The 22,282-nt window shown below is 50.1% G+C and overlaps 1 protein-coding gene across 1 annotated transcript in view; it reads left to right on the forward strand.

The window, feature by feature from the left end:
• Positions 1-20,143, forward strand: part of Cass4 (Cas scaffold protein family member 4) — a 30,293-nt gene extending 10,150 nt beyond the window's left edge. Inside the window, exons 2-7 of the mRNA XM_045157471.1 lie at positions 1,154-1,576; positions 10,353-10,454; positions 10,954-11,031; positions 12,826-14,130; positions 16,286-16,363; positions 19,704-20,143. Coding sequence (XP_045013406.1) covers positions 1,154-1,576; positions 10,353-10,454; positions 10,954-11,031; positions 12,826-14,130; positions 16,286-16,363; positions 19,704-20,114 — 2,397 coding nt within the window. The 3' untranslated portion in view covers positions 20,115-20,143. The remainder of the gene's footprint in view (positions 1-1,153; positions 1,577-10,352; positions 10,455-10,953; positions 11,032-12,825; positions 14,131-16,285; positions 16,364-19,703) is intronic.
• Positions 20,144-22,282: the final 2,139 nt, after the last annotated feature.

Below are 22,282 nucleotides of genomic sequence, written 5' to 3' on the forward strand. Positions count from 1 at the left end.
CCCACCTGAGCAGCTACTGGCAGTTAATGGTTGCAAGGGGCAGTGGGAAGCACATTCTGCAGCAGTGTGGCCACTGGTAAATTACGCGTGCTTCCGTGAATATCCTCCTACCAAGCTCATGCAGGCAATCCTAATTAAACTCAGTGGATCTCTCTCTCTCTCTCAGACACACACACAAGAAGAGGGGTTAGTTGAGCAAAAGAAGGGGTTCAGTGGAATAAGTCAGGGAAAGGATAAAAAAGCATAATAAACTTATTTATAGAAAATAAAAAACGCTGGAGGGATGGCTTAGAGGTTAATGCATTGGCCTGCAAAGCCAAAGGACCCTGGTTCAACCCCCTACGACCCACGTTAGCCAGATGCACAAGGGGGCGCATGTGTCTAGAGTTTGTTTGCAGTGGTTGGAGGCTCTGGTGTGCCCATTCTCTCTCTTTCTCTCTCTCATTCTCTCCCTCTTTCTCTGTCAAATAAATAAAAAGAATTTTTAGAAAAAGAAAATAAAAAGAAGGCTGGAGAGATGGCTTAGCAGTTAAGGCACTTGCCTGCAAAGTCTAAGGACCTGAGTTCAAATCCCAGTACCCACATAAAACCAGATTCCCAAAGTGGTGCATGCATCTGCAGTTTATTTGCAGTGGCTAGAGGCCCTGGTACGCCCATTCTCTTTCTCTCTCTCTCTCAAATAAACAATTTTAAATTTAAAAAATAAAACAAAACAAAAAGAGCTGTAAGGGCAAATACCAAAATAATATGCATAGGCATCTCTTTTTAAACATTTGTGTGTGCGTGTGCACAACAGGACCTCTCGCTGCTGCAAGTGAATTCACATCTGGCTCTGCCTGGGCACTGGGGAAGCAGACCTGGGCTCACAGGCTTTGCGAACAAGCACCTGTAACTGTTGAGCCATCTCCCCAGCCCTGCCTAGGCATCTCTGGAAGGTGGACCTGCAGCTAAAGGTGCCCTGAGGGTGTGGCATTACCAGAGAGCCCAAGAAGGGGAAGGGGACGGCAGGAGCAACGCCGGCGCCTCCACCGTGGGAGGAGGGAAGAAAGCGAGCCGCTGGGTCGCTAGCACGCGGTGTCGGCCTGGGTGGCACTGACCTAGCGGGGCCCTTGGCAGTGATGGTAACGGTGTGCTCTCCCCTCCCCCACTGCAGACCCTGTTGGCCAGGGCACTGTATGACAACCACCCCGACTGCTCCGACGAGCTGGCCTTCTCCAGGGGAGACATCCTGACCGTCCTGGAGCAAAACGTGCCGGAAAGCGAGGGCTGGTGGAAGTGCGCGCTGCGTGGGAGACAAGGCCTGGCCCCGGCCAACCGCCTCCGGATCGTGCCGCAGGCTGCTGCGGACGCATCCTGTGCCCCGGTCCTGAGAAGCCCCGACACAGACCTCGCCAGCTCAGAGGAGAGCCACCAGGTGCCCACACTGCTTCACCCTCCACCCCCGGGCCCCGTGTACGAGCCGATGAAGAGCTGGGTGGAAGGGCCGCTGCCAGCCAAAGCCCAAGCCAACGACTTGCCTTACCCACCTTCTAGTGCCAGGATCATCTGTGAAAAGACTTTGAGCTTCCCAAAACAGGTGAGCATGCATGTCTCCAAATGAACGGAGAAGGGCCAAGAGCACAGGAATGCTCGGCCATTGTGGGCTTCACTAACCTCAGTCATTGCCCTCACCGGGTCAAAAGGGCCCAGGGGCCCCAGAGCACTGGTAATCATGACGTCCTCTTGGCCTTATGTCCTCCATATTCTAAGGAGCCCTGCAAATGCTCAGCTTGCCAGGACTGGCCACTGGATGCTGTCAACTGAAGGCTCATGTGTGTCCCAGGGCTGCTGGTGACAGATACAGGTTGAATTCCTATTGTGTCCAATACAAAAAGGCCCTCACCCATTTGTCATGCGCGTTTCTCCACACCCGGAAAGCTTACTGCTAAAGCTGGGCGTGCTGGCGCAGTTTTAATCCCAGCATTTGGGAGGCAGAGGTAGGAGGATTGCTGTGAGTTCAAGGCCACCCTGAGATTATATGGTGAATTACAGGTCAGCCTGGGCTAGAATGAGAGACCCTACCTCAAAAACCTTGCCCCCCCCCCAAAAAAAAAACAGGAGGTTTGCTTCTAGAATTGTTACAGAATACACAGTGAGGCAAGCAGAGACCAGGAGGAGGAGGAACCCATGATTGGTGCTAGGGAAAGCCCAAGGCGCCCAAGGGTTCCTGTGGGGAGGATAAGTTTGCAGGTATCATATGCCAGGGTAAGAAATGAGGTGTTTCCCTGAAGCATTTTGCAGGAGGGAAGACGGAGCCCTTTAGCCAAACAAAGCGCATGTATGTGTGTGCCTGGCTGTGTGTGTGTCTTCAGGCATGTACACACGTATGCAGATGTGTGTGCCTGTGTAAGCGGATATGTGTGCACATGGGTGTGTGTGTGTCCAGGCATGGGCACACATATGTGCATGTGTGCACCACATGGATCTGTGCAAGCAGATACCCACATGTAGGCTCATAAGTGGGGAGGACCTAGAAGAACTCACATCAGTGGTGGTTTCCAGGAAGTGAAGCAAGGAGGGAGGAAATGAAGACCTTGATTTTGTTCTGTCCCTGTCCCACTCAGCGCCACAGCTCGCAGGAGGCAGGTCCTTGATAAATAGCTGATGGCAAAACAGAAGTTGGCTTGGGTGTTCCAGAAGACACACATGACATCTGCAATTTTTCCTTTGAGGCCGGGTCTCTCTCTAGCCTAGGCTGACCTGGAACTTACAGAGTAAGTTCCCCAGGCTGACCTTGAACTCATAGCATCCTCCTACCTACCTATCTCGGCCTCCCAAGGGCTGGCATGCACCACCATGCCTGACTAAGATGTGTAGCCCCGGGCTGGCCTCAGGTTTCTGGCCCTCCTGCCTCCAACTCTTCAGCAATTTCCTACAGCATGAGACACCACAACCTGCCATATTTTTGCTGTTGTTTTCTTGCTTTTTGAGCCAGGGTCTCACTCTAGCCCAGGTTGATCTGGAATTCACTCTGTAGCTAGCCTAGGCTCTTCTCAGGTACTTGTGGCTGGGCTCCTGGGTACTCACCACTGAGCCCAGGTTGATCTGGAATTCACTCTGTAGCTAGCCTAGGCTCTTCTCAGGTACTTGTGGCTGGGCTCCTGGGTACTCACCACTGAACTTCCCTCTTACTGGCTTCTTGCAAATGGGAAAGTGGTTCTTTCAAAGGTTGGGAATACTTCCCAAGTCCTTAAGCTGTGAGGCATTGACGAAGACAGCTGTCACACAGAACAGTTGCCACACACAGACGCCAGCTCCAGATGCCAGTGTGGCCTCCAAAAGCCATCCACAAGGTGGACACTGGCTTGCTTGTCTAGAGCAACTGGCCTGTCTGCACCAGGCATCGAGCAGCTGACTCAGCACTGAGGCCTGGGGAGAGTTTGAATTTCTTTCCAAAACCACTAAAAAGGCTGGGGAGATGGCTCAGTTGGTAAAGTGCTTGTTGCACAAGCATGAGGAGCTGAGTTCGGATCACCAGCACCCACACAAATGCTGGGTGTGTGGCACCTGCCTGTCAGCAGGCTGAGGAAGGAGGATTGCTGTGAGTTCCAGGTCAGCCTGGCCTAGAGGAAGACCTTGCATCAGCCAAACAAAAATAAAATAATTAAGGTAAAGGGCAATTAAGGAATTGCCTCCACAGTTTCTCTCTTTCTCTCTCTCTTACACACACACACACACACACACCTATATGCCCACACATATGCACATACACCACACATATCTACACACACAAAAGAATGTATTTATTTATTTATCTTGGTTTTTCAAGGTAGGGTCTCACTGTAGCTCAGGCTGACCTGGAATTCACTATGCTGTCTCAGGGTGGCCTCGAACTCACAGCGATCCTCCAACCACTGCCTGGGATTAAACGTGCGCCATCACGCCCGGCCACAAAAGAAATTTTCAATGGCATTTTCCCCCTCTCTCTGAAAGAAAAACAGATGTGAGGCGCCCTCAGCACCCAATGCAGGGCCAGGCCACCAGAGGACACTTGGTAGCCCTTGGCAGAATGAATAAATTGGCCCAGTCTAACGTAAGGCTTTAGACACGCAGACTGCACTGTCCACTCTGAGACAATGTTGTGTCAGGAGAGATGAGTTGACGTCAACGCCCATCAGCTCAGGACGATGAGCAAGGCAGGGCGTGGGCTGCAAGAGGTTCTCTGTTGCCATTCTGGCTTCTGCCCTCGGCCACCAAGAGAAGCAGTTACTGGAGGGGGTGTTGGGTCCTCTGGTGTCTCTGGGTAGATTATGGGGGCATCACAGTAAAACCCCTGAGGGCTCCTTGCCTTTTCTCAAGTTCCTTCCTTGCCAGTCCTAGCTACATCTCAGCTTCCTTCTCTTCCTCCTCCTCGGCTTTACCCTCCCTCTTCTCTTCTTCCTCATCCTCCTCTTCATCACTTAGTGGTCTGCTGTTCTGGCTCCCCTGGCTTCAGAGGCAGGCGCTGTCACCGCAGGCATTAGAAACACCCCAACATCCTTGGTGTTTTTGTTTCTTCCTCTGTGTCAAGAGAGATTTGGACCAATTACATCTAAGGCTAGCCCCCAATTGCACCATTAGGAAATACTTTTTTTTTTAATTACTTAATTTGTTTTTAAAGAGAATACATGTGTTCTAGGACATTTTGTCACTGCAAGCACACTTCAGATGCATGCTCCACTTTGTGCACCTGGCTTTCCATGGGTGCTGGGGGACTGAGCCCAGGCTGGCAAGCTTTGTAGGCAAGCACCTTAACCACTGAGTGGTCTCTCCAGCCAATCTGTTTATCTCTATCTATCTATCTACCATCTATCTGATTTATTTAAGAGAGAAGGAGAGAAAGAATGAGTGCACCAGGGCCTCTAGTCACTGCAAATGAATAAACGCCAGATGTATGTGCATCTGGCCTACTTGGCTACTAGGGAATAGAATCTGGGTCCTCAGGCTTCACAGGCAAGTACCTTAACAACTAAGCCATCTCTCCAGAACCCCCCATTTTGTTGTTTTTTGGTTTGTCGAGGTAGGGTCTCCCTCTAGCCCAGGTTGACCTGGAATTCACTATGTAGTCTAAGGGTGGCCTCGAACTCACGGTGATCCTCCTACCTCTGCCTCCCAAGTGCTGGGATTAAAGGCATGCGCCACCACACCCAGCCCCCCCCCTTTTTTTTCTTAAGCAGAGTCTCTGGCCAAGGTTGCTCTGGAACTCTCTCTGTATGTACCCAAACTCAAGCTAACAGTGATCCTCCTACCTCCGTTTCTCAAGAGCTGAGATTAAAAACGTTTGCCATCATGTTTATCCCCACTAGGCAATCCTACGTAACTCCATGCCTCCTCTACTCTGAAAAGCGGGGCGGTGTGTGATCCGCTGGGAATGCTCTAGCCCACCGCAAAGGCAGGCCGGTCTTCCCTGCTTGGGCGTGCGGAAGTCATGCCTCAGCCTGACGTCGGGCAGGGAACGTGCTCCAGGCAGAAGCGCTCTCCCTTCCACAGATGCTGGCTTCCAGCTGTTTTCCACTGGGCATTCACAGGCTTGGGCCTTGGCTGGGGAGAGTCATTGCATGGGCTCCCTTTATATTTGTATTGACTATGTCTACATTTAGAGGGACCCAGAATTAAAAGTCAAGATGGGGGCTGAGGAGATGGCTCAGCAATTAAAGGCACTTGCTTGCTAAGCCTGCCAGCCTGGGTTTGATTCCCCAGTACCCAAGTAAAACCAGATGCACAAAGTGGTGCATGTGGCGTTTGTTTGCAGTGGCAAGAGACCCTGGTGCACCTATTCTGTCTTCACAAAAAAATAAGTAAAGATATATGTATGTGTGTGAGTGTGAGTGTGTGTGTGTTTAGGTAGGGTCTCACTCCATGCCTGGTTAAAGATATTTTTTATTTTTTTAATTTTAATGAGCATTTTCCATGATTATTAAAAAAAAATCCCATGGTAATTCCCTCCCTACCCCCAAAGATAGTTTTTTAAATAAAAAACTGGAGCCAGGTGTAGTGGAAGAGGCCTTTAATCCCAGCACTTGAGAGGCAGAGGAAGGAGGATCACCATGAGTTCAAGGCCACCCTGACACTACATAGTAAACTCTAGGTCCACCTGGGCTAGAGTGAGACCCTACCTCAAAAATCCAAAAAAAAAAATAGGCCAGGCATAGCGGCACACACCTTTAATCCCAGCACTTGGGAGGCAGAGGTAAGAGGATTGCCATAAATTCAAGGCTAGCCTGAGACTATATAGTGAATTCCAGGTCAGCCTGCACTAGAATGAGACCCTACCTTGAATAACCAAAAAAATCCAAAATAAATAAATATGAAGAGCTAGAGAGATGGCTCTGCAGTTAAAGACTTGCTTGCAAAGCTTGATGGCGTGGGTACAGTTCCCTAGTACCTACATAAAGCCAGATATACAAAGTGGCGTATGCATCTGGTGTTTATTTGCAGTGGCAGAAGGCCCTGGCACACCCTATTTGTTCTGTCTTTCTCTAATAAATGAAAATATTTTTAAAAATAAAAACAAAGGGCTGGAGAGAAAAAATAAAAAATAAAGGGCTAAAGAGATGGCTTAGCAGTTAAGCCAGATGCACAAGTTGGCGCATGTGGCTGGAGTTTCCAGAGGCTGGAGGCCCTGCCACACCCATTCTTTCTCTTTCTTTATCTGCCTCCCCCCCCCCATCAGTAAATAAAAAGAAATTTAAAGCAATAATAAGTAAAGGTAATGGGAATGTGTCACTTTCCTAAGCTGTCCTGAGAGAATTATCTACATGTCAGCATCAGCTATTTCTCCACCAGGAGAGGCTTTGTGCAGATACAGTTTTCCATTTGACAGAGAAGAACATTCATAACAGGAAGGCGAAACTGCCCACCAGGCCCACTGGATGGGAATAAAGGGCTGGGACCAGGCCCTCTGAGCGAGCCTGTGCCCCCTTCCCATGGGGCCCAAAGGGAGAGCTTTCGGCCTCACTCCGTTCTTTCGTCTCGCCTCCTTCACTGCCGGCCTCCTCCTCTGCCTGGCGGCAGCTGTCCTTTCTATAGAGCTTTTGGCAAAAGTCTCACCTTTGATATCCATCCAGAGTAATGAGGAAACAGCTCTCAGAACCCCTCCCCCGCAGCCCCTTCCTCCTGCCACTTCCCCTGGGTAACCTGAGTTCTGCTTCACGTTTCACTCCAAGTTCCTTAATATATAACACGTAGACCTGACTTCTTTGTTTTTTTTTTTTTGGTTTCTCAAGGTAGCGTCTCGCTCTAGCCCAGGCTGACCTGGAATTTACTCTGTAGATTCAGGGTGGCCTGGAATTCATGACAGTCCTCCTACCTCTGCCTCCTGAGTGCTGGGATTAAAGGCGTGCACCGCCATGCCCCGCTTCTGACTTTTTTTTTTGATGACTTTTTAAAAACCCTTTTATTGGCAGCTTTTATAATTATAGACAACAAACCATGATAATTCCCTCTCTCCCCCTGCTTTTCCTCTTATAAATCCACCTTCCATCATATCCCTTCCCCCTCTCAATTAGTCTCTCTTTAATTTTTATCTTTTCCTCCTAGACCTGAATTACTTTTTGGTTTTTCGGGGTAGGGTTTCACTCTAGTTCAGGCTGACCTGGAATTCACTAGGTAGTCTCAAGGTGGCCTTGAATTCACAGTGATCCTCCTACCTCTGCCTCCTCAGTGCTGGGATTAAAGGTGTGTGCCCCCAAACCCGACTTTGAACCTAGCTTAAAAAAAAAAAAAAAAACACATACACATGCAAAAAAAATTTTTTAAAGACCACTTACAAAACATTTGATTTTGGTTTAAATTGAGAGGCTTTTGGTATTTTGAGTGTACAGGGACAAATTTCCTGGTGAGATTGTTTCTGGAGCCACTATTTCCTCCGTCTACTTCCCTAAGCTTCCGAAACCACAGTGCCCAGACATGTTCCTTCCTTAACCTGATGGCTATCTGGAACCTACAGATTTTCAAGAAATACTGGGCATTTTTTTTTAGGTGGCATCATTCTGTCTGAGATGTCACACACAGCAAAGTCCCTGGGCAAGCTGTTGGTGCTCCAGGAGGAGAGTGTGACCCGCAAAGCTGGCCATATAAGTAAAATGGGCTGAGGTCCCGGGGGATGGTGGTGGGCAAGGATTTAGAAAAGGCCTACAGCAGGGGCAGGCGGCTGGGGGGATTGGGCTAAGGGCTGAGAGAGAGACTCAGAGGTGACCGCTGGTGGTTAGGGACACTGCTACATGGTCCCTGGACAGTGCCTGTGAGGCCTGGTGAAGCACTTGGATTTAATTCAAATCATAGCAGGAACCATGATGAGCTAAGTCATCCTGGTCCAGGTTGGGGTCCACAGCCTCATTCATCCAGGACAGCTACGAATGTGGCCAAGCCATGAGTAGATGACAGCGTCATGTTGCACTGTTAAAAGGCTGGAACCCCTGGAGGGCCTTCAGGGACACAGGCAGGGCTACTGGCTGTCATGACAAAGGTCACAGAGCGCAGCATACTGGAGCGTCTCGTCTCAGAAACAGCTGCAGAAGTGTGCCTTAGGGGAAAGGCCGGGTGGAGGTGACATGTAAGCCAACAGCCGACATGGACGGGCTGCCGGGGTCAGCACCAGCCTGCGCTGCATGGCCTCCCCTTGGGAATTGCAGAGTGGAGATGGGGGAGGCTTCGTTCCCCTTTCTTTCTTTCTTTCTTTTTGGTTTTTCAAGGTAGGGTCTCGCTCTAGCCCAGGCTGACCTGGAATTCACTATATAGTCTTGGGGTGGCCTCGAACTCACCATGGTTCTCTTGCCACTGCCTCCTGAGTGCTGGGGTTAAGGTTGTGCACCACCACGCCCGGCTTCCCTCTGGACTCTTGCAAACTTCACCTCTATCTCTTCCTGTCTTCTTTTTAACTTTTTAAATTATCTCATTTGCAAGCAGAGAGAGAGAAGAGAGAGAAAGAGCTCACCGGGGCCCCAGCCGCTGCAAACAAACCTCAGATGTATGTGAAACTGTGCATCTGGCTTTATGTGGATCCTGGGGAATTGAACTAGAGTTGTCAGGCTCTGCAGACAGTGCCTTAATGGCCGAGCCATCTCTCCAGCCTCTCTGCCTCTCTTATTGGCCCATCTTGCTCCACTATCTGTGGCCTCTGTGTGCCAAGTCATACTCTTTTTCCTTTGGACTGTAAGCCCCAATAGCCAGCATCCTCTGCCCTATTTAAAAAAAAGAAAAGAAAAGCAAAAACAAAAGCCAAGTGTGATGGCTCATCCCTGTCATCCCAGCACTCAGGAAGCTGAGATAGAAGGATGATGGTAAATTTGCGGCCAGTCTGTGCTAGAGAGAGACCCTTCCTCAAAAATACAAGCAAATAAACAAATAATGGGCTGGGGAGATGGCTCACTTGTTAAGGGTGCTTGCTGGCAAAGTCTACTGGTCTAAATTTGATCCCCCAATACCTATGTAAAGCTAGATGCACAAAGTGGCTCATGCTTCGCGAGTTCTTAGAATTCATTTGCAGTGGCTAGAGGTCCTGAGAAGCCCGGACCTCGGTTTCTTTTTATTTTTTTCCCTTTCTTTCTTTCTTTCTTTCTTTCTTTCTTTCTTTCTTTCTTTCTTTCTTTCTTTCTTTCTTTCTTTTCTAGGTAGGGTCTCACTCTAGCCCAACCTGACCTGGAACTTACTCTGCAGCCCCAAGCTGGCTTTCAACTCACAGTAACTCTCCTACCTCAACCTCCAGAGTGCTGGGATTAAAGATGTGTGACACCACGCCTAGCTACCTTACTCTTTCTCTCTCTCCCTGTCTCTCTCTCCTTAACAACCTGATGCTGCTGTGGCTCTGATCTCTCCCTCCTGCCCTCTCTTGCTCCTCAGACACCAAGGTCTCCTCCGCTCCTGCCAGCCAAAGCCGCCACCCATGGTCCCCTGGCCACCTCCTATACCCCTCCCAGCGCCACTCCAAGTGGCATGCCCTTAGGAAGGTCTGTTTTCCCCAGACCTCTGTGGTCCCTCCACCATGACTGGGAAAGCTGGCTCTGCATATGTGGCTGGTGGTCCAGCCTCAGCTTCTTTAGACGAGTGTGGGTAACTCAGTGCCAGACACCTGGCCCGCAGAGAAACTCAAGAAGATGGGGTGCGCTCACTTCCACTATAGGCTCCTGCGGCCCCTCTGTACTTAGATGCACCAGGTCCAGAGCCCAGGAATCTGCATTCTAACCTGTTAGCCCTCCACCATGGGAGCTGCCCACCAGCCTCGTGCTCCACAGTGAAGGAGGGCCTGCATGAGCACCCAAAGGCTCTCCACTACTTGGAAGATGACTTTGAACATGACTGTGACAATCTTGGCTCTCTTCTTTCTCCCTCTCAAGGCCCTGTTTGTGCTTCCCAGACCTGCGAGGGCCTCGTCGCCACCTCTGTCCTCCCAGGTATGTGACGTGCCTGTCCAGAGCCGGGTACCCCCGACCCCAAAGGTGAGCTTCACTCGGCAGCCCTGCCTCACCAGGCCTCTTGCCAACACACAGACATAGCATTTTGCTTCCATAAAGAAGGTTTGCATGGGCTGGAGAGATGGCATATCGGTTAAGGTACATTACTGTAAGGCCAAAGGACCAAGGTTCGATTCCCCAGGACGCACATAAGCAAGATGCACAAGATGGCGCACGTATCTGGATTCCTTTGCAGTGGCTTGAGGCTCTGGCGTGCCCATTCTGTGTCTCTTTCTCTGTCTGTCTATCTCTCGCTCTCTCAAATAAATAAATAAGAATATCTTATAAAAAAGAAAAAAGCCAGTGTGGTGGTGCACGTCTTTAATCCCAGAAGTAGGAGGATCGCATGAGTTCGAGGCCACCCTGAGGCTACATAGTGAATTCCTGGTCAACCTGTGCTAAAGTGAGACCCTACCTCGAAAAAACAAAACAAAACAAAAAACCAAAACCTGAGCCCTTCCTGTCTGTGGTCTTTCCCTAACAGCGAGAGAGGCAGCAGCTGTACGACGTACCCACCAGCTCCCCAAAGGCAGCGCTTCAGCCCTCGGCCAGCCAGACCAGCGTGAGTATGAGCGAGGGCTGAGATGGAAAGCCCAGAGACTGAGCGTCCTCTGGGAGCTCGGTTAGCGTGATGGGGTAGCCAGCTTTCCAGTGCTGCGATGAAACACCCAAGGTAACAGCTTGTGAGGAGGAAAGCTTTGCTTTGCTTCTCTGTTCCAGAGGCTTCTTTCTGCCCATGGCCCTGGAGAGAGCACTGTGTAAGACGATTCTCCCCCACAGTGGCTGTGGATCAAAGTGAGAGGAGTAGCTAGGGACGGAGTCCCACAACTCCCCTCAGTGGCTCTTCCCTGATGACCCAATCTCTTCCCTCTAGCCCTGCCTCCTAAAGAGTCTCCTACCTCTTTCAACAGCGCCTTCAACACTTGAGCCTCTGTGTGTGTGGGGGGGGGGGGGGGGGCGGGGTTCAAGATGCAAGCTCTAGCATTTGATCAAAATTCAGTACAGGGGCTGGAGAGATGGCTTAGCGGTTAAGGTACTTGTCTGCAAAGCCCAGGGATACAGGTTTGATTCCTCAGTACCTACGTAAGCCAGATGCACAAGGTAGCACATGGGGCATTTCACATTCAAACCACAACAGTGGGCCAATTTAAATATAGGGGCACGAGGAAGTGTTCTGAGGTCAGAGGAGGTAAATAGCTTCTGAACCCGCAAGGAGGGGCTGGCAGACAAGATGGGGCCGTCATGGTGGAAGTGAAGAGCAGAGAGGTTTGAAAGAGGTGAAGCCGGATTGTAAGGGACATTAGTGACAATAGCAATGGGGAGCCACTGAAGAAACCTGAGTGACAGCAGGCTTAAATGAGTCACTCGTGGGGCTGGGGAGGTGGCTTAGTGGCTACGGCACTTGCCCCAGGACCCACACAAGCCAGATGCACAAGGTGGCACATTTGTCTGGAGTTCATTTGCAGTGGCTGGAGGCCCTGGCACATGCCCATTCTCGCTCTCTCGCAAATAAATAAATAAAACTATTTTAAAAGAATGAGTCACTCAGAGCCCCTCTCTTTTCTCTCCTCTTGTGTTCAGTATGCGTGCTGTGTGTGCAAAGCAAAGCAGAAGAGGGCATCCTTTCTCTTATTCCCTCTGTCTTGTTCCTCTGAGGCAGGGTCCTTTACTGAACCTGAAACTTGGGCAAGTTCTCAGTTACGCTGGCTGACCAGTGAGCCCCCGCGAGCCTCCCGCCCCACCCGGCAGTGCTGGGGTGACAGGCTTGCATGGCCATTTCTACACTGGCGCTAAGGGCTGACAGAAGTCCTCACGCTTGCGTGACAAGTGCTCTCACCCACCGAGCCACTGCCCCGGCCCGAGCCCCCTCCTCTTGCCTCCTTCCATCTGTCCTTTCCTGTCTTCCTGCTTTCTTCTCTCTCTCTCTCCTTCTCTCTTTTGCAAAGTAAAACAAAGGAGAGATATTGAAGAAATAGTGTGAAAGCCAAGTGTGAGGGCAAGTGTACTTAGGCTCCTGGCCACCATCTGAGAAGTGACGGGGGAAAGGAAAGGTTACGCTTTCTTTTTGTTGCTCTTGCTGTTCTTCAAAGATTTTTTAACTTTTTTTTTTTTTGGGGGGGGTGTTGAGGTAGGGTCTTGCTCTAGCCCAAGCTGACCTGGAATTCACTATGTAGTCTCAGGATGGCCTTGAACTCACAGCGATCCTCCTCTCTGTGCCTCTCAAGTGCTGGGATTAAAGGTGTGCGCCACCATGCCCAGCAAAAAAAAAGAACAAACTTTTTTTTCTTTTTATTGACACTGACAGCTCTCTTTCTATTACTACTAACCTGGACTACTTCATGTGTGTCTTCCCCAGGGGCAGAGTGTCCCACTGACAGTACCGGTTGCCTTGGGACGAGGTGGCTACAACACCTTACCAGACCCTCAGAAGTCAGAATGGGTTTACGACACTCCGCTGCTGCAGGGGAGGAGTGATGCCAGGAACCCATGTCTCACCAGCTTCACGGGAGAACCAGAAGCCGCCGGTGCCCCCAGTTCCATCTCCACTGTCCCCAGTCCTCCGAGCAGCAGAGCCACGTCTCCCCCGCCACAGCCGTGCAACGATGCGCAGAAGAGAAGGTGCCTTCCAGAAGATTCTGACTACGCCTCTCCAGTACCCAGGAACACGCTCCCTGCCCAGGCAGGCATCAGCTACAAGGTTCCTTCCAGCTTTCTGATCCCCCGAGTGGAACAGCAGAACACCAAGCCCAACATTTATGACATCCCTAAAGCCACGCCAGGCGTGTCCCACCCTGGGAACAAGCCAGGGAAAGCCAAGGATGCTCCGGAGAATTCCGCAGGCCACCATCCCTCTTGGATCTCCAGACAGACCACGTCCCTGTCTCCGGACCTCCATCAGCTATTTGTTTCCAACTCACACAGCAGAGCTAGTGTGATGTCCTCATGCTCCTCTGCGTCGACTGACTCCTCCACCAGCTCCTCCTCCTTGGAAGACTCCGCCAAGGAGCTCTCCCTGGACGCGAGCGGGGCCAAGGAGGCAGCAATGGCCCTGCAGCACAAGGTGGCCAGCTCTGCCGCCAGTCTGCTGCTCTACGTGAGCAGGACATGGAGGTTCCGAGACTCCCTGGAGGCCAACATCGGTGCCATCCGCCGGGCTGCGGACCACATTGAGGAATCGTTAAGAGAGTTTCTGGATTTTGCTCAAGAAGTTGGTGTGATTGCCTGCAGCCTCACCAATAGTCACCTTCAGGCCAGAATTCAACATCAGTTAGAGATCATTTCCAACTCCTATCAGATCCTGCTGGACACAAAGGGAAACCTGGACAGCTGCCATTGGTCCCTGGAAGTTCTAGTGACAGACGAAGTCCAAAACAGCCTGGATGACCTAGAGAGGTTTGTGATGGTGGCACGGATGGTTCCGGAAGATGTCAAGAGATTTGCTTCTATTGTCATGGCCAATGCAAGGCTCCTTTTTAAACAGAACTGTGAAAGAGAAGAGACTGAGCCATTGATCCCAAAGGAGGAGTGGAAGTGTGCAAAAAGCAGTCAGCTTCCCCTGAGAGAGACTGAACCACTGCAAAAAAGTTGTCCCGCTAGTAAACGAGGGGCACAGGACCGCTCCCCGGGCTTAGCAAAGAGCAGGATGAATGTCTGTGGTCAGGTGAGTTCGGGGTTCCAAGTGCTTCTACGGGGGCTGGCAGCTGGAGTTTCAGGTCCAGGGGGCTTCAGGTGATCCTGGGGTTCAAGGCTCTGAGTGGTACAACAAGGACCTGAGCCTGTCCTGGAGTACTCCTTCCTTCGAGGGACACTCAGAATCTTGGGCTTTGTTTCTGTATAGCTCAGTGTGACCTGGAACTTGGTATATAGCTTAGGCTGGCCACCAACTCTTGGTACCTCTTCTGACTCAGTCTAAAAGGGTGATTTTTAATTTTACTCTTTTGTTTTATTTTGTTTTTCAAGGTAGGGTCTCATTCTAGCTTAGGCTGACCCGGAATTCACTATGTAGTCTCAGCGTGGCCTTGAACTCACAGCAGTCCTCCTACCTCTGCCTTCTGAGTACTTGGATTAAAGGTGTGTGCCACCATGCCCAACCATGAAAGAATTTTTTTAATTTATTTATTTGTGCTGCACATGGTGGCATATGTCTTAATCCCAGCACTCAGGAGGCAGAGGTGGGAGGATCTCCTTGAGTTCAAGGCCACCCTGAGACTACGTAGTGAATTCCAGGTCAGCCTGATCTAGAGCGAGACCCTACCTTGAAATGCACTTCCACAAAAAAAAATTATATATATAATTAAATATATATAAATTTGCATGTTTGGGAGTGGGAAATAGACATGCCAGAACCTTTTACCACTGCAAACAAACTCCAGATGCATGTACCCCTTTGTGCATCTGGTTTTACATAGGTGCTGGGGAATCAAGCCTAGGCCATCAGGCTTTGCAAGCTAGCACCTTTAACCACTGAGCCCTCTCTGTAGCCCATAATGTTTTTAAGAAAGCTCTTGTTTTGAATTTTTTAAAAATCTTTTTTGTGAGGCTCTTGGGACCCAATCCAGGACTTCATGCCAAACTCCATCCCCTGTACTCTTTTTGCTGTTTATGTGGAGACAGGGCCTCCCTTAGTTTTTCTGGGGTTCTTAAACCCTCGGTGGCCCAGGCTGGCTTTGAATTTATAGTCCTTTCGGCTGCCAAGTAGCTGATGTTGTAGAACTGTGACACTCGGCTCAGATAGATATTTAAATCTTAAATTTTAAATCTTCCAGAGTTTCTTATTTTTAAATGTTTTAGGCTTTGTTTTATTTTATTTGAGAAAGAGGGTGGGAGGGAGAGAGGCAGATAGAGAGCATGGGTGCGCCAGGGCCTCCAAGCTCAGCTGAAGCCCCCACTTGCACTATGCAGACGCATGCGCCACCTTGTGCATCTGGCTTATGTGGGTCCTGGGGAATCAAACCTGGGTCCTTTGGCTTTGCAGGCAAGCACCTTAGCTGCTAAGCCATCTCTCCAGCCCCAGAGTTTCTTACATGTTTGGAAGATACAAATTTAGTCATTGGCCTGTTTCTCAGGGCCAAAAGAAGAGTGAGTATAAGCGTTCTTCCCAGTAGCTTGTGGGCTCAGCTACCCGCCGGCCCCAGTAGTTATTGAGAACCCTTTGCTGGATGCGCTCAGACCTTATAGGAAGAGACCTGAGTTCAGGGAAGGACAGGCCCTAGAAGCCAGCAGGTGACCTGCAGGCTGTGTGACAAGGACAGGGTTGGCACATCCAGGGTTCTGCTGAAAGGCCTAGTGATGGAAGAGCTTTAACACATCCTAGACATCATATGTAATCTTTGAAACTACAGGGGTCTTTACATTAGACCACATTGGTAGGCAAAATTCAACCCTTGATTGTGACAAAAGAGGCCTTGGTAGGTAGAACCATGAGCAAAATCTTAGACGTAACAGTAAACTTAAGCCGGGAATGGCGGCGCATGCCTGTGAACGTGACACTGAGGAGGCCGAGACAAGAGGATGTCAGTTTCCAGGTTACACAGCAGGATTTTATCTCAAAATAAATGGACAGATAACTAAATAACTAGTGTGGAGGCTCAATCCGTGAACTCCAGCACTTGGGAGGCTGAGGTAAGAGGATCACCGTGAGTTCAAGGCCAGCCTCGGCTACATAGTGAGTTCCAGGTCAGCCTGGCTAGAGTGAGATCCTGCCTCCAAAAAGCAAAGACAAGTACAGTAACTCACAAGCAGAGGTGCCGAGGCAGCAGTCTTCCAGCCATGCGACACCCATTCAGGTGGTGACCTAGAATGATTTCATTTTGCAGAAGTTACCTAACTTAGAAGAGAAAGAGAACCCCATCGTGGAACAAAAGTCGGATGACAAAAAAGACTTGGGCCCAATGGTAAGCTGCCATGGTCGCTCTCCAGCATTTCTGACGGGTGCACTTTGACCAGAGAGACATTTCAAGCGCAGGCATCTCAATACAGGGGGCAGGGCGGGGGTGGGGGGGCGTCCTTTGCCTTCTTGTGGCGGAACGGGCTCTGGACACTCAGTGTGGGTCGTGACATCCTCAGCGTCAGGGTCAGGGGTCTACGTCGTAGAGCCAACACAGTGTTAGAGAGTGCAGTCTCGTCTCCTGTGACGGTTCTGTGTGCATGTGCGTGTGCACACACACGTGTGCTAGGAATTGAACCCAGCATCTTGTGCAAGATAGACAAGTGCTTTTCTACTGAGCTACAACCCAAGCCTGTTACTTTCTCTCTTTTTTAACTTTATATTGACAACTTCCATAATATAGACAAAATGCCATGATTATAATCCCCTCCCAATATTCCCTTTTCTCCCTCGCAAATCCCCCTCCACTGAATCCCTTCCTCTTTCCAATTAGTGTCTCTTCTTTCTTGATGTCATCACTGTTTCCCCGACTACGCCGCTCTTGTGTAGGTAGCGTCAGCCGCCGTGACGTCATGAGTGTCAAGGCCGCTCTGTGTCTGGAAGGCAGTATCGTCGCCATTTCTCCCCTTCCACTGGCTCTTACACTCTTTCTGCCACCTCTTCTGCGATGGTGCCTGAGCCTTGGCGGGCGTGACAGAGATTGTCACTTAGTGCTGAACACTCCACTGCCACTTCTTCTCAGCTCTTGACCATTTTTGAGTTATCTCAGTGCTCACTGCCATCTGAAAAGAGAAGCTTCTCTAGCCAAAAGTGAGAGTGGCATTAATTTATGAGCATAAACATAAGTGTTTAGAAGGCAGTTTGGTGGGCAAAACATGTTCATTTAGCCAGGCAACAGTACTAGTTTCCCTTAGGGCTTATGACCTCCATAGACTTTTTGTTTCGTTTTGCTTTTTGCTTATTTTTCGAGGCAGGGTCTCTCTGTAGCCCAGGCTGACCTGGAATTCACTACGTAGTCTCAGGGTGGCCTTGAACTCACGGCGCTCCTCCTACCTCTGCCTCCCGAGTGCTGGGATTACAGGCGTGCACCACCACTTCCAACCTATGTGGGATTTTGACAAGGTTTTCAGTACCAAGCATGAATTTCCTCCCATGGAGCAGGCCTCAAATCCAATCCGAGAGCAGTTGGTTTCCCCCAGAACAGACATGCCACCATTGCACCAGTTGGTACATGTGGCCTGACTGGCCAGCCATAAGTCTTGCAGTGTCCAAGGCTGGTTAAGACTGTTTATGACTTTTCTCCTCTCAAAGGCTGTATGCTGCGTCAGTCTCTCCAGCATCCTGACAGCTAGTCCACAGGGAGCAGGCATCCAGCTCAGCTCCAGCTTGACTTCTCAGTGACCTGCAGCCCACACATGTGGCATTTTCAGCACTAGGCTTTTACCAGCTAGTTCTTGTGGGCAACCAAGAGCCTTGGCAACAGCCCAGTATTGTTTGAGGGGCATCAGGGGCCTCCCTAGCCAACAACTCACTGGAAGGTATTCCACCCCTGATAGCTTGTTGTTCTTTTTTTTGGGGGGGGGTCTTTTTTTCAAATTAAAAAATATATATTTGCAAGCAGAGAGAATGGGCACACCAGGGCCTTTAGCCACTGCAAACAAACTCCAAATGCATGTGGCCCTTTTTGTGTATCTGGCTTTATGTAGGTACTGAGGAATCAAACTCAGGTTTGTTGGGTTTTGCAGGCAAGCACCTTAATTGCTGAGCCATCTCTCCATCTTTCCGATTATAACAACAAAACAGTTTGGTCTGTGGTTTGCATATTGTTAACACTTCTTTCACACCTGATCTACTTCTTTGAAGCAAAGATTTTATCACTGTGTTTATTTTTATTGACTATCTCCTGCTTGTGGCAAATGATGTTAACTTTCTGCTTACCAGTTTTTTAAATACATTTTTGTTTATTTTTATTTATTTATTTGAGAGTGATAGAGAGAGAAAGAGGCAGAGAGAGAGAGAATGGGAACTCCAGGGCCTCCAGCCACTGACAACAAATTCCAGATGCATATGCCCCCTTGTGCATCTGGCTTATGTGAGTCCTAGGGAAACCGTGCCTCAAACTAGGGTCCTTAGGCTTCATAGGCAAGCGCTTAACCGCTAAGCCATCTCTCCAGTCCCTCTGCTTAACAATTTTAAAGTTTTCTCTAAATGAAATTAAAGTAAAAAAATTAAGTACTGGGCCCATTTAAAGACCAGGGATAAAGTCGGTTGATACTAAGGGAGGCAAGAAGGAGGGAAGGTTAGCAAAGTTGTCTGACTCTATCTAGTGAACCAGCTTAACAGCGAGCTTGTGGGGCATGTTGAGAGGGAAGGACAATGACTTGGACAAGGTCATGCGTCTTCTCAGAGACACTCAGGCTTCCTGGTGCTCAGCTCCCTAAACCCTGCACACCTCGCTTTGGCCTGGCATCCTACTGAAGGCTGTGCTCTTTGTCCCACGTGACATGTGTGCCTCAGACCAGACTTGAGAGGGTGTCACCAGGGTGGGGAGATGGCTCCGAATGTCAAGTGCTCTCTGCACAAGCATGAAGACCCAAGTCTGGATCCTGAGAACTCACATAAAAGCCAAGTGTGGGGCTGGAGAGATGGCTTAGCGGTTAAGCGCTTGCCTGTGAAGCCTAAGGACCGCGGTTTGAGGCTCAGTTCCCCAGGTCCCACGTTAGCCAGATGCACAAGGGGGCGCACGCGTCTGGAGTTCGTTTGCAGAGGCTGGAGGCCCTGGCGCGCCCATTCTCTCTCTCTCCCTCTATCTATCTGTCTTTCTCTCTGTGTCTGTCGCTCTCAAATAAATAAATAAATTAAATTAAAAAAAAAAAAGCCAAGTGTGGAGATGCGTGGCTATAATCCCAGCAGTGAGGAACCAGAGACAGGAGCTTCCCCGGGGCTCGCCGGCTGGCCAGTCTAGCCAGATCAGTGAGAGGCCCTGTCTTAGACAAAAATAAAGATTAAAAACCTGCAAAGGTGACTCAGAGTGTAGGTCAATGGCGCATCACTTGCTTGATGTGTGGTTCTATCCCCAGTCCTCCCAAAATTAAAAGTGAATAAGAAGCAACCAGAGGCCGGGCGTGGTGGCGCACGCCTTTAATCCCAGCACTCGGGAGGCAGAGGTAGGAGGACCACCGTGAGTTCAAGTCCACACTGAGACGACGTAGTGAATTCCACGTCAGCCTGGACTAGGGTGTGACACTACCTTGAAATCCCCCCCACCAAAAAAAAGAAACAGGAAAAGGAAGGCAACCACACTGTGCTAATAATGCTAACGGCTCACCAACTTTGCTATCCTCCAGAGCCCCAGCTCTCGCGTCCCCCCGCCGCGGGGCGAGCAGAACCCCGAGGGGAAAGTGCACCTGTCCGAGCACTGCCGGCTCTATTTCGGGGCGCTCCTCAAAGCCCTGGGCGTCCTGACCGGCAGCCTCCGCAGCAGCCAGCCGCCCGAGGTCTTCATCACCCAGAGCAAGCTGGTCATCATGGTGGGGCAGAAGCTGGTGGACACGCTGTGCAAGGAGACGCAGGAGAAGGACGAGCGCAACGAGATCCTCCGCAGCAGCGGCCACCTGTGCGCACTGCTCAAGGACCTGGCCCTGGCCACCAAGCGCGCCGTGCTCCAGTACCCGAGCCCCGCGGCGCTGAGCCACCTCCGGGCGGCGCTGGACAAGCTGGAGCGTCACACGAGGCACTTCCGAGGGACGCTGGAGTGAAGCCGTCCTTACAGGGCCACTGCTGGCCAGCTTCAGACCCGCAGCGTGAGCCACTGTCCTGTGGAAAGTCACACAGCCTGAAACAGCCAAGTGGACTGCCAAGTGGCTAAGCCACCCCAGGCCACGCATTTGCCCCAAGGGGATCGGGGAAGCGTCGAGTGTTAAGTCAGAACAGGTGAGGTTGGATATGCCGTGCCATGTGGGCGGTGGTTGAAGTAGTATTGTGGAGGTCATGTTTTTCTTTCTTTTTTTTTAATTTTTAAAATTTATTTTCAAGGAGAGCGAGACAGAGAACAGGTGCACCAGGGCTCCTAGCCACTGCAAATAAACTCCAGGTGCATGCACCACTTTGTGCATCTGGTTTTAATGTGGGTACTTGAGAGTTGAACCAGGGTCACTAGGTTTTCCAGGCAAGTGCCTTAACTGCTAAGGCATCTCTCCAGCCCCCTTATTTTTCATCTTAGTTATTTTTGAGGCAGGGTCTCACTAGAGCCAAGAATGACCTGGAACTCATCTGTCATCCCAGGCTAGCCTCGAGTGATCCTCCTGGCTCCTGAGAGCTGGGACTGACGGTGTGCACTACCATGCCTGGGCAGAAGTCATGCTTTATGTTGATCAGAGGTGTGCGTGGTTTATAGTCATCCCCTCAGCACCTATTTATTAGACAGCAACCGATGCCAAGTTACTGGGGCAGGAGAGACAGCGCCACCGCAGAGGCTGCCCTCAGGGGAGACAGACGAGGGAGTAAAGAAACACATGTACAATGTGCCAGGTGTTAGAGAGAAAAGAAAGTTGGGGAAGGAAAGGGAAGGGAGCTTGTTTTCAAATAAGGAATTTATATTGCATTCATTAGAATATGTAATGAGTTGTTTCATTTTAGATTGAATTAACTCTGTGGGGTGGTACAAATTATGTATTTGGTTCTTGCATTGTGTGTGTGTGTGTGTGTGTGTGTGCGCACGTGCGTGTGTGTGTATTGGTAGAGACTGAACCTAGGGCCTCTCATATGCTAATCTTGTGCTCTGCCACTGAGATAAACAGTCCCCTAGCTCCCAAATATGTATTTTTGCTATTAGCTTATCTGAAAGATGCATGATACATTACATGTTCTGTTGGGTTCCCTACTAACTTGTCCTGTACACTGTAGATCCTGTGTTGATAAACGCCACTGCTCAATCAGGAAAAGCTTATACTTCACCAGTCCCAAGTCTGTCATAATATATATTATTTAAATGTGATAATGAATTTAAATACACTTGAGCAAGCCTTTCTTTGGGAAAACCTCTGTGGGGATTCGTGCAGCCTGATGTTGAAAAGCAAACCATCACCTGTGTTGGGGAGACAGGCGGGTGTGGTGTGCACAGGACGCCAACCACGCTCAGGGCTGCGGAGGCGCCTGGCTCTCCTCCCGGCAAACCACTTCCTCTTTCCCCAGGTCGCTGTGGCTGCCTCATCCACTCACTGCATGCTAAGATCCCTGTGCACCTTGCATCTCAGCCACACAAACTCCTCCACAGCCCGAAAGCAGGGAGTCCTGACGTTGTGCCGGGTCCAACGCCTATCTTCTCCTCTATGCTTAGTGGGTACTTTAAAAATCACTGGCTCAGCCGGGTGTGGTGGCACACGCCTTTAATCCAGCACTTGGGAGGCAGAGGTAGGAGGATCACTGTGAGTTTGAGGCCACCCTGAGACTACATAGTGAATTCCAGGCTAGAGCGAGACCCTACCTGGAAAAACCAAAAAAAAAAAAAAAAAACAAAACACTGGCTCTAGGGCTGGAAGGATGGCTTAGCGGTTAAGGCATTTGCCTACAAAGCCAAAGGACCTAGGTTCGATTCCCTAGGACCCACGTAAGCCAGATGCACAAGGGGACGCAAGTGTCTGAAGTTCGTTTGCAGTGGCTGGAGGCCCTGGCACGCCCATTCTCTCTCTCTCTCTCTCTCTCTCTCTCTCTCTCTCTCTCTCTCTCTCCCTCTTTCTCTGACAAATAAATAAATAAAAATAAAATATTTAAAAAACACTGGCTCTTGAAGGCTGGCTCTTCCTATTGAGTTAGCCTCAGGGACCTAAACCATATGCACACACAGGCAATGCAGAGGTGGGCTGAGGTGAGGCTGGCCACACATGGGCTCAAAGCAGAGCTCAGGAGTATTCCACCTTTCACTGTG

Source organism: Jaculus jaculus, chromosome 8, assembly GCF_020740685.1.
Source record: "Jaculus jaculus isolate mJacJac1 chromosome 8, mJacJac1.mat.Y.cur, whole genome shotgun sequence".
Classification (NCBI taxonomy): Eukaryota; Metazoa; Chordata; class Mammalia; order Rodentia; family Dipodidae; genus Jaculus; species Jaculus jaculus.